The sequence below is a fragment of the Etheostoma cragini genome, chromosome 13 (assembly GCF_013103735.1).
Source record: "Etheostoma cragini isolate CJK2018 chromosome 13, CSU_Ecrag_1.0, whole genome shotgun sequence".
NCBI classification, from domain to species: Eukaryota; Metazoa; Chordata; class Actinopteri; order Perciformes; family Percidae; genus Etheostoma; species Etheostoma cragini.
The window spans coordinates 14948381-14960346 of record NC_048419.1 but is presented as its reverse complement, the minus strand read 5'-3'; the positions used below and the strand labels follow the sequence as shown (position 1 = coordinate 14960346).

General features: G+C 39.7%; 1 protein-coding gene across 2 annotated transcripts in view; it reads left to right on the top strand.

Annotated features, from left to right (window-relative positions):
* Nucleotides 1-11966, top strand: part of pds5b (PDS5 cohesin associated factor B) — a 30769-nt gene that overhangs the window by 8147 nt on the left and 10656 nt on the right. For both annotated transcript variants that reach the window (XM_034889557.1, XM_034889558.1), the window contains 13 exons: nucleotides 29-232; nucleotides 520-606; nucleotides 1627-1724; nucleotides 2609-2735; nucleotides 3140-3220; nucleotides 4348-4488; nucleotides 5346-5461; nucleotides 5947-6041; nucleotides 6293-6438; nucleotides 9710-9861; nucleotides 11222-11335; nucleotides 11529-11610; nucleotides 11711-11759. In XM_034889557.1, coding sequence (XP_034745448.1) covers nucleotides 29-232; nucleotides 520-606; nucleotides 1627-1724; nucleotides 2609-2735; nucleotides 3140-3220; nucleotides 4348-4488; nucleotides 5346-5461; nucleotides 5947-6041; nucleotides 6293-6438; nucleotides 9710-9861; nucleotides 11222-11335; nucleotides 11529-11610; nucleotides 11711-11759 — 1492 coding nt within the window. The remainder of the gene's footprint in view (nucleotides 1-28; nucleotides 233-519; nucleotides 607-1626; nucleotides 1725-2608; nucleotides 2736-3139; nucleotides 3221-4347; nucleotides 4489-5345; nucleotides 5462-5946; nucleotides 6042-6292; nucleotides 6439-9709; nucleotides 9862-11221; nucleotides 11336-11528; nucleotides 11611-11710; nucleotides 11760-11966) is intronic.

The following is an 11966-nucleotide window of genomic DNA, read 5'->3' as shown; positions in this document are numbered from 1 at the left end:
CCCCCCCCCAACCAAACCCCTCTTTCAGATGGTTGTGAAGACTTTCATGGACATGGACCAGGACTCTGAGGAAGAGAAGGAGCTGTACCTGAACCTGGCCCTCCACCTGGCCTCAGACTTCTTCCTCAAACATCCGGATAAGGATGTGCGTCTTCTCGTGGCCTGCTGTCTGGCAGACATATTCAGGATTTACGCCCCAGAGGCCCCCTACACCTCCCCAGATAAACTCAAAGTAAGATGATGAATATAGTGCTTGGGCACACAAAACAACATACTGCAAAATTACATAACACTGCTCCATCAGGATTACTCACTGTTTGGATTATATTACCATGTCTCTGGAATATGCACTTAATTCTAAGAAATACATTTGTATGTTCATTTGCTAATTTTTTTGGGGAAGTTAGCCTGAAATGTGCATCATTTGTCTGGAAGTTATGTTTTTCTAATGCAACATTAGTGTGTGTGTGTGTGTGTGTGTGTAGGGCATTCACCATGTGTGTTTGTTTCTTTCTACAGGACATTTTTATGTTCATCACAAGACAGCTCAAAGGACTAGAGGACACTAAAAGTGCCCAATTCAACAGATACTTCTACCTGCTTGAGGTATGTGACGGTGTATGTGTGGACCAGTGTGAGGGTTGGCGTTTGATCGCATCTGTCTTGATGCCAAGTGTGATTTTGTTTGATACCGTTTACATACTAGTAAAAGAAGCGCACTGGCTTTTGCCAATCTAGCCGCTGGCCACGCCCCCTCTCTCACTGCACACTGTCTGAGTACACAGGAGACAGAGCAGTAAAGATTCTACAGCTAAAATGTGACATACACCTCAGACACACAAAAATGTTCAAAGTTGCACTTTGGACAGTGTAAATAAATAACTGTTTATTAACAAGTTTGGCATTGCAACTTACAAACTGTAGTTTGTGCCATTTCTTAGTTTTTTCTTTAGTTTTGCTAGCAGGTTTCCATAGAGCGCCCCCTACAGCTTTGGAATAGATATTTAGGAGCTCGTATGTTTACATGTGTCTTGACTCCTCGCTCTGTCAGTCTGCCGTTTCTTCTTTCTCGGTTCCTCCGACAATGCTTTCCTAGCTTTCTACTTCTTTTTTGCCGTTTGACAATAGTTTCAAAAAAGCTCCATCGGTACCTTATTCCTGAATGGCCGTATGTGTGCAATGCCTTAGCAATTCATTAGATCACGAGACTTGATATCACGCGATACTTCCTGGCGCTGAGTCCAGTGACTCGCAGGACGAAAGTTGCTGAGACAACCACCGTTATACTTGAAAAAGTCATGTAACCATTCCAATGACGCCAAAGCTTTTCAGTTAAGGTAAAGAACTGCATAAAATACGGTATAGTTTCCCTTTAAAAGGTAAGGAACTATCAATGTTATTTGCCACTTGTTTCCGCTGCCCCAAGTGGCCAAAGTGGTTGTTGTTGTAGTTTAAAATAGAACTGTGTTTCATTTGGGTTTTGGAAAATTATTGTTGAGAGTTAACGAATAAGCACACATGGCAATCCTTCGCCCCCTTACCACATTCTTCTTTCACTTTACTAGTTTGCATCTGCATCGTAAATAGCAATTTCACTAACATACTGCCTCCTCTCTTTTTGTTCAGAACATAGCATGGGTGAAGTCCTACAATATTTGCTTTGAGCTCGAAGACAGCAATGAGATATTTACCCAGCTTTACAGAACACTCTTCCAGGTCATCAAGTAAGTTTTTATTTTTTATTTTTTTTATCAACGCCCACCTCAGTCCGACTCTTCATATTTGTGTGTCCATATTTGTTACTGTGTATGTATGTCTATTTTTATTTTATTTCTTTTACATTCACTTTTTTTGTGACTGCGACAGTCCTTAATCTCAGAAATTAACCATTTTTATCACACCTCAGTCCGTCTCCACTGCAACATCATGAAACGGCACAGTAGCAGTCCAGTTGTTTCTCTTTGATTGCCCTGCCTCCTATCCTCTCTTTCCTCCTAATCCCACTCTCCATTTCACTCTGCTGAACACAACCTTGAGGGCTGAATTCTGCAGTACAGAACTTGGCTCTTTGCCATTGGAACAAAATTGTGGTTGTATGTGTCAAGGTTGTGCAAGCACAATGCTTGTTTTATTCACTATATAGGAATAATCTAAAGAGCCATGGTTTAAATATTTGCAGTGAGCTAGAAGGTGTAGGGGAACACAGTTTGTGTGTGTGTGTGTCTGTGTTTGTGTTAGGGACACTCTCAGTAAATGGGAGGTTATGAAACTAGGAATGCCTGGCAGCGTTGAGGACAGCAGTTACTGAGCTAAAAATCTAGGTAATAGACGTTGCCTCCTGCTGTAATGCAGATCATAATGAGCGAGTACATCCACCCTCAGTGTTATCAGTGCATCACAGTCTGTTTGTGTGAGGGTTTGTTTTCAAGATGAGAGATTTAGCAAGTAAAAAACATGAAACCTATAAAATGTCTGCTCAGCAAATTAAATCTTAACACTCTAAAACTATCTTGGATTATCATCATCATACCTACATTTTAAGTGGAACGTTATTTAATAAGTCATGCAGTGATGCCATCCTTTGACACCACTTGCCTTGTTTCCCTAGCAATGGCCACAACCAGAAGGTGCACATGCATATGGTGGACCTGATGAGCTCCATCATCTGCGAAGGAGACACTGTATCACAGGAGCTGTTGGACACTGTGTTGGTCAATCTGGTCCCAGCGCACAAGGTATGAGCGCAATGTATAGATGCACATGCACTAAATGGGTACAATCACACAAAAAGTAAATCATGTGTACACACACACACACACACACACACACACACACACACCATTAATGTTGCTAAAGGTAGTGACTGCTCAGTAACTGTTTTTTTCTGTCAGAATTGAGTTGTCAGTATATCGTCCATACCCTGTAATTCAGTGAGACCCCTGCAGGTGAGAAGAAGTAAAGCAGCTGAAGAGTTTGTGGTCACCTGTAGATATCTGTGCCTAGGACAAGCATCCAAATGGGATTCTGTTGACTGCAGAACAACAAGAAATGGACTACACCCTTATTTTTCACATTTTATGTAATTTTTTAACATTTGTCCGCACATGCTGTTTCATTCACCACTTGTTTTTCTGTCTAGAATTTGAATAAACAAGCGTATGACTTGGCCAAAGCTCTGCTGAAGAGGACTGCTCAGGCTATTGAACCATACATCACCAATGTAAGATTAAACCTTTGACACACTCTTGTTGATTTTAGGTCTTTACACTTTTATATTAATGGCTATGTGGATATTTAAAACCTGACACCTTGCAGATGTATACGTCCTCTAATAGCCCTACAATTTAGAAATGAAACTTGCTGAGAGCTGTAACAGTCATTGGTAAAACCATGCATTTACTGTAGCTTCAAAGTTTGTCTTGTGTATCCTAAAGGGAAGCATGGTACTAGCAATGCCAGCGTATTTGAACCAGGGCCAGCCATGCTAGAAATGTCTTGGCATCGCAGGGGTATAAAAATAGGCAAATGATGAAGCTTTGTGATGTGTTGGACATTAAAATGGGTTGTTGAACATGATTCGGATGCATCCAAATATTGGTGCAGAGGCTCACATCATACACATGCAGCTTCAGTGTCGTAAAATAAGATTTAAACGAGGCTACTGGAATAGAGTAGTCTGTCTGTCAACAGACCAGGCCAAGCTCAATATTTTTAGAAATTGAGCATCGGTCTGGGGAGTCTGCTCTGTATTTTCTCTGCACAAGAGGCGTGACCAACGGGCATAGTTCAAATGACTCTGTACGCAATTGGATAGTCCTTCAACCAATCAGACCAGTGATCTAGGTGAATTAGAAACGACAGCGGCATTTAAGGGTTCCTGCGCTTCGGTTAGAATCGGTGGTCGCTATGTTGAATGTAAACAAGAAGCTGCTTGGTCGCTTCTCTAACGGTATTGTGTTAAACCTACCAATAGCGCGCCAGGTAGATCAGCCAGTTTGTGATTGGTTCCTTCAAAATTGCAGTAGGATAATTAAATGTGCAGAACGAGCTGCAGGGCAAAATCAAATTGCCGGCGGAGTGGTCGGTGTTTACCCAGTCAAGGATTAGGGTGCAATAGGCCCACAACTGGAGGACCCTGGTTCATGCAGAGCTGTGATGTGTTTGAGTAAAACACTGAAACCCTAATGGCTCCAGAGATGATGTTTGTACCTGATCCCTCTAAGAGAACTTCTTCACAAAGATAACGATATCAATAAATCATAAATAAGTTGCAGGGTCATGTGGGATTTCTTTTGGATGCAATGATGTTACCAACCATTATTCCTCCCTCTCTGTCCTTTTCATCAGTTTTTCAACCAGGTGCTGATGCTGGGAAAGACCTCAGTCAGCGATCTGTCCGAACATGTTTTTGACCTCATCTTGGAGCTTTACAACATAGACAGCCACCTGCTGCTCTCAGTGCTGCCGCAGCTCGAGTTTAAGCTCAAGGTATAGAAAAAAAAACATTCTTTCAGTTGAACATTGAAGCAGCAAACTGCTTTGTGTTTTTTTCACTTTTAATGTCTACCTTTTGTTCTGCTGCGTGTGCATAAATGGACTGTCTCACATTTCTCATATCATGTTGTTCGTATAATTGTTTTGTGCAATACACCTTACTGAACTTTAGTAGGGCACTTGACAGATACAAAACATAACTATGATTGTAATGGTTATTGTTATGTGATTTTGTTCTGATATTAAAAGCAGTTATAGAGATGGAAGCTAGGTTAAAATGAGTTTATCCACACAACAGAATTTCACATTTTCACTTTCTCTGCAGGTTTGATTCATTTTAGAAAGATAGAGCAGTCAGCATAATGTTGCCTCTGCTGCATCTCATTAAGACCTCCTGCTGATGGATAACGCTCATTGACTGTTCAGAGGGAGTGTAGATCACTGCCGTCTCCTCAAAATAATAGCTGCGATATAATCTCTCCCTCACAAACTACACACTCTCCCCTGCTCTCACTCATTCCAACTCATTTGTTGTCTCACCCTCAATTTTTTCATCTTTATCTCTCATCGCTTGTTTTCTCTATCCACTGCTTTTCCTCTTTCCTCCTCTCTCCTTTTTACCTCCCGGCTTTCTTTGTCTTTACTTCTCATTCTCACTGCTGTTTCATCTTCTTTGTGGCTCACTCTAAAATAGGATTGATACCAAAGAAACTGCTGCTTTTTTTTTGTAATCAAAGTGGCAATGTTGCCAATGTAGTCAATCTAAATGTCTTAGAGTGTATGTCCATTTGACACAGCCAAATTCTGCATCCTTTTTCCCTCCGTCCCTCACCTTCCTCCTGTCTCTGCAGAGTAATGATAATGACGAGCGGCTGCAGGTGGTGAAGCTGCTGGCTAAGATGTTTGGAGCCAAGGACTCTGAGTTGGCTGCACAAAACAAACCACTCTGGCAGTGTTACCTGGGCAGGTGGGTTCCAGCTTTGTGGCTATGGCATCGACGGCAATATGGTCATATCAAACTTATTTTTTTTATTTTTATTTTTATTTTTTCAGCCTGCATTCAATTTTTGTTTCGTACTGTGGTGGCTCACTCTTGGATTAATGTGAAACAGTGTTGTTATTAAAATATAGTTAGTTGTAGTTTTACACCATCACATTTGGTTTTGTAAAAAAAGCTTTCTTTCATGTTATACTTGTTGTACTTTGTTTCACACACACACACACACACACACACACACCCACACACAATAGTTTTTGTTGCTATTTTCAGTTTGAAATAAGCTTGTTTTGTAAGGTCTCTCTTGGTTTATGACTTTGTTGCATTATAGTCATTAAAGTGTTACATTTGGCATCCTGGTGTGCGGTGTGCGCATGCAGCAAGTACCTGCTGGGTTATTTATGTTTTTGCCTTGTGGAGTTGCTGATTATAACATTAATTTATTTACCCAAAAGGTTTAATGACATCCATGTGCCTATCAGACTGGAATGTGTGAAGTTTGCCAGTCATTGTCTCATGAACCACCCAGACCTGGCCAAAGACCTCACAGGTAAATCAGCTGAAATGCACTGACTTGATTCTTGCAGACACATTTTTGGAAAACCTGCTAATTTTGATCGGTGTTATTTTGCCACTATATGTATATGACACCACAACACTTTATTGATTACAGGCTTCTTATAATAATAATAATAATAGTAAAAAGATACTTATTGTGGTTTCTTTCAACTTATAAGAAATGAGAAGCAATTTGGTCAGGTTCTCCCACATCCCACTCATTTGTTCCTTTTTCTTTCCCAGAATTCTTGAGGGTCAGGTCACATGATCCAGAGGAGGCCATCCGTCATGACGTCATTGTCTCTATAGTAACTGCTGCCAAGAAAGATTTGTCTCTAGTGAATGATGCATTGCTTAATTTTGTCAAGGAGAGGACTTTGGACAAGAGAGTGAGTGGGCACCTTTTTGTGTGTGTTTAGACTTGGTATGTTCTCATATTGTTTGTCAGTGTGTTGTACGTGGGCCTGCGCAATATGGCCAAAAAAACCTAATCACATTTACTTCAGCCAATTTAGATATTTATCACAAAATAAATAAAGTCACTCTTATTTCTGTTGAGCTTAAAGATTCCCTAGCAGTAGAGTCAGAACCTGAACAAGGACAATTGAATGACCCGCAAACAACTACATTCATTCATTTATTTATTTATTTATTTATTTATACAAAATCAAACAAATCTTCAAACTTGCTAGTTTTAAATCCTTGTGAATCTCTGCTATGCAAAATGTTGAACTCCCTAATCGTTGGTAGTAACTATCAGCATCATGTTTTTTTGCTATGAAAAAATAGTGAATGTGTGTCTTTTAACTGGAGGAAAGCACATAGTTATGTTATGGTTTGTTATTGAGTTGACTCTCTTAGAGCCTTGTTGCTCATTCCAAGGGATGCGCCTAATTGCTGGTTAGAGTGTAAGCCCTTGCACTCTGTGGGCTTTATTAAATGCTGGTAGTTTGTGGAATTTATCTTTTGTCGGCATGCTTTTGGTTAGAAAACGTTATAAATCCCCTAGGGCTGCACAATTAATCGAATTTTAATCGCAATCACAATTTTGACTTCCCACAATCAAATTTGCATGATTGAGCGATTCACTTTTCAAAGCGTCATTTCATGGAGCGCTCTGGTTTCTTTTGCACAGCGCATCTACCACTCTGTAAACCCGTCTGCTCATGAGCCAATCAGTTGTTCCTGCACCGCGCAGCTTAGTTTCTAGATGTAGACAGTCACAGAGGACAGAGGGACGGAAGGAAAACTCAACAGAAAGCAGTCGGTAATACGTCGGTCTCAAGGTTTACCAGTTTACTAGTAAACGCAACATTTTGTCCCGTCTGTTGTTTTTCAGACAACAACGGTGACCAGTGCTAGTCGGTGCTAGTCCTCTAGGACGCACCGGTGCTAATGTCCTCGCATCCGCTGCAATGCTGTTTATATGGATATGATTTAATTTTGCGTTACATGACCCATTTCGTCAGTAAAATCGGGCCTGTGTTGAATCTCTCCCCTATACTCTCCGCGCCCGGCCACACAGCGGCCGCCGGTCCACACTTCTGACATTTGTCTACAGTTTTAATGTTTTTAATTTATTAACAAAGCTGTATATTGTTAAATTTGAGAGGCAAACCTGTATTTGTACCAGTGTTTCCGCGGGTAACTCTGCTATCGCGGCCGCCAGGGCAAAGAACACAGAAGAAGTTATTCTATCTTCAGTTGGTAGAGTAACAGCGTTTGAACAACATTTCATACACACGATGTGTGTATGCCATTCGACCCGTGCTGGACTCGTTCATAATGATCAGCCGTCTCTTTGTGAGTAGCGTCCATCACACTCCCCCTCGCAATTATAAATAGCCTATGTGACGATAACATTTGTTCCGGTTAAAATTAACAAATAATCATGATCAAAATTTTGACCAAATTCATCCTGATTATCATTTTGGCCATAATCGTGCAGCCCTAACATTCCCCTCTGTTTTGTGTAGGACTTTAAATAGCATTAGTCTAACCACATTTTTGTCTCATCCATTTTGGGGCAAACAAGGCTTTAAGTAGCTAAAGTGTTTCCACACCACCAATGTCTTCTTTCCTCGCTATCTACAGCTAACAGCTCTCGATATTTAAGTCTGCTGCTGCTACCTGTGAAGATTCCTCTGAGGGAGCACTTGTCTCTTTAGTCTAACTATCTGGCTATGTTTGGCTAATAATAGCTTTGTCTCTGTTATTGAATTTTGTTTTTGTGTATGTTCTCAAGCAGTGTAGCTTGTTGATTTGTAGAAAAGAGTTTCAAATTTTCTTATTAACTTCCTATTGTGATCTAGGGCTGGGTAATATGGAGAAACCCAAATGTCGCTATCTGTTACCAGATAGCTCGATATTGATAATGTGGCAATATTACTTATTTTATTACATTACCAGCTTCAACCAAGGCTCCTGAAGTTGCCGCAGCAGGCGCACTGTATGGCCTGCAACGTGTGTTTGTTTGTTTTTCTTGAAGTTGGAATCATGTTTAAAGGAGGAAATGACAGCACTCAAAACATTTGTCAGCCTTGTAAAAAAAAAAAGACCATAGTTACTACAGTTACCATGGCTCTCTCTCCTGAAATGATTGACAAATCCGTTGCAAGAGTTATTGCTTTGATCTCTTGCCAAGCACTTGCGCTCAAATAGGAGAAGGGGACAGAATGTAGCAGCTGGACAACAGACTTATTTTATTTTCGGTGTTTGGACTTGTTAAAGTTATCTAGCCAAGTAGCCCAGAACGTAAGTTATTAAAACTATTCTGTAGCTAGCTAAACCATCGTGGGTTTTACTGCCTCGTTATCTGTGTAAACCTTATCTACGTTTATTCATATTTCAATAAGTGTTCTGCTATGTGGACACATTTAGCCCTTGTTATGGCATTACATTTATTTGGAGAGGGAGAGTGAGATATATATTTTTGCCTTGATAATATTGCTGTTTCTGTGATGGTGATTGCATAGATGATATATGGGCAGATTGACTATGAGTTGTGCAGCCATGTGTTGAAACTCAGGTTGTGATAGCTATTTGCTAGCAACATGCAATTGCCAGTCCACACATCAGCCTGTGCTAGCACGGCTCAGCTATTAAAGGTGTGTTGCGCTGTTTGCTCCGTTATGAGTATGTGTGCTATAGTAGATGTGATGTATTCGCTGGTTGTTGCTGAGCAATATTTTACATGTTAATTATTACAGAGAAATAAATGTAAACATTTAGTTTTGGTAAATAATGTTCATAGTAAGTCAAATAATTATTTGCTTATATTTCAGAACCACATCCGACTTCATGTAACCTCAAATACAACTTCATAGTTAACTTCATGTTGGAGTTGTAAATAAGTCTTCCTTGATCTTAAAGTCAGACATTTCTGGTTTAAAGTTCTTACCGAAAACCTATTGCCTATATTTTTGTAATATAATAAACTCCGTTACACTTTTTGAAACTAAGTAATCTTGTGTAGCCTATCAGTGCTTTCTGAACATATTGAACACACTTTTAAAAATACCGCAGTATTACTGAAAACAGTGATTTTGGTCCCTATAACTGTTACATCCCTAGTAATGACTATGACACAGATTTCCAATTTTACTAGTAGTCATGATTGTAACCTTTCTCCCATTATTTTTTTCTTTCCTCCATCATCAGTGGCGTGTACGTAAGGAGGCTATGATGGGCCTGGCATCCATCTACAGGAAGTACTCGCTGCAGGGAGAGGGAGGGAGGGAGGCCTCTAAACAGATTTCCTGGATCAAAGACAAGCTGCTCCACATCTACTACCAGAACAGTATCGATGACAGGTCTGTGTGCATGTGTTCCAGTCAGTGCTATTAAAAAGTAGGGCCTTTTATAAATTGTAGTAAAGCCATTAATACCTGGGGGTAAGTGTTTAAAAGGTAGAGCATTTAAATTGGTTCCATAAAAGATGCTGATTAGGCTCATTGAGTTACATGAATCCGTTGCACTTCATTTGCACAACAACAACTTTTGTTCGTGCCTTGAGCTATTGTTATCTTGGACTTCATTTTGTTTGATAAATGTGTCTTATTCTATGGATAGCTAGCCGAATGTGGATAAGATGTTTTAAAGCCGACTTTGGCAATGTGCCAAGCATTTTTCATCAGTTCTTCAGAATCCAAAAAGCACAGGCTTCTTTCTAGACATGAATTATTTCTCACTGCAGTAAAAGAGATGCCAGGTACAGTAGCCTGAGGGCACCAAAATGTAAAGCAGTCAAAGCTAGTAAAATGTAAATGTTTTTTATCCTTCAAGGAGCTATACAACGCACTGCAGAAGTTGGTGTGTTAGTGTTTTTCCACCTAAACATGCACAACATGTGGTTTGTCTGTAGTCATTGTGCAAAATGTCACTAGCTGAAGTACTGCAGCCATAGATGAGCCATGTTGAAGCATAGTGGGCACCACCAACAAAAGCCTGAACGACACCTCCAACAAAATTCATAGTTTTAGCTCTGCCTGCAGAACAGTGCTTGTGGGTGTGGTTATCTTTTGATTTACTGTGCTCTAGTGGAGCAGCACAGCTACCAACAGGAAAAGTCTGTATTGTAACAGGCAGTTCCTGAATGTGTAACTGTATGAAAGTTAAGCAGGGCAGCGTTGACACACTTGTCCATGCTTACCATTTTTCTTGTTTGTTTTATCTTCATAAAACCTCTGAAATTGAATTATGTACATTTTAAGGACACAAAGCATTTAAAAAATTTCCCATTTTTATTATGAGAGCTACTGAAATGTGAGATTATTTCTGCACCACTGAGAAAGTATGTCATGTCTATTTAACTAGATAGTCTACTTTATATTTGGTTAGAAATTGCCAGTGGCCAGTGATGGACTATAATGTCATTCATGCATAAATATTTGATAAAACATTCAGGAATTTATAAATAGTTGTGTTTTTATTTTTTGCCCCAACTTCTTTTTTTCAATGGCTTTCCTAAATTATAAATGGCACGTTTTCCTGAGCTGCCTTAATTTCAGACTCTAGTACAGATAATCCTATTACACAAACCTAATGGTAGCTTAAGGACTGTCAGGGCTCTCAACTCAAACCCTTAACTAGGAAAAACAAAATGTTATATACCAAGAATATTCTTCATTTTAATCTAAATTTCTTCTGAAATGTTCCTGTCCATGTGCGCAGGTTGCTGGTGGAGCGGGTCTTTGCCCAGTACATGGTTCCTCACAACCTGGAAACCACAGAGAGGATGAAGTGTCTTTACTACCTGTATGCCACCCTGGACACAAATGCGGTCAAGTAAGTTGTTCTTACATATATAACGTGAATATAGCCAGTTAGTTAATACTGATCAAATTGAGTTTTAAGATTATGCCAAATTAGAAAATTCTGGAATTAATGTTTAGGAGGAATTTATTTTTCTACTGTACTGTAATTTTCTCATCATTTGTTTCTCTCTTCGTCCTTTGACTCTTCTTCCTCTGACTGTCAGAGCTTTGAATGAGATGTGGAAGTGCCAGAATCTGCTGAGACACCATGTGAAAGACCTGCTAGACTTGATCAAAAAACCCAAGGTAACTCTGACTGAAGCAGTGGACAAAAAACAAGCTAAGGGTTAATGTACTCTCGCCTAATGTTTCTTAACTGTTCTTTCTGTTTTGTGTTTGTTTGTAGTCTGAAGCATCAAGCAAGGCCGTATTCGCTAAAGTCATGGTGATCACAAGTAAGAGACATCACACATTAAATTAGTTTCTTTCAGAAACCCTACATCTACTTGTTTGAATTACCAACTCGAACTGCCACTGAATCTTTTCCCTTTTAGCTGAAGAGAAAGCAAAAGAACAACATTTCTAATAAATATGCTGAAACAGCATGACCTAGCCACCTATGTTTCAAATGTATTCCTTGTCGACATCTCTTTTTTTTTTTT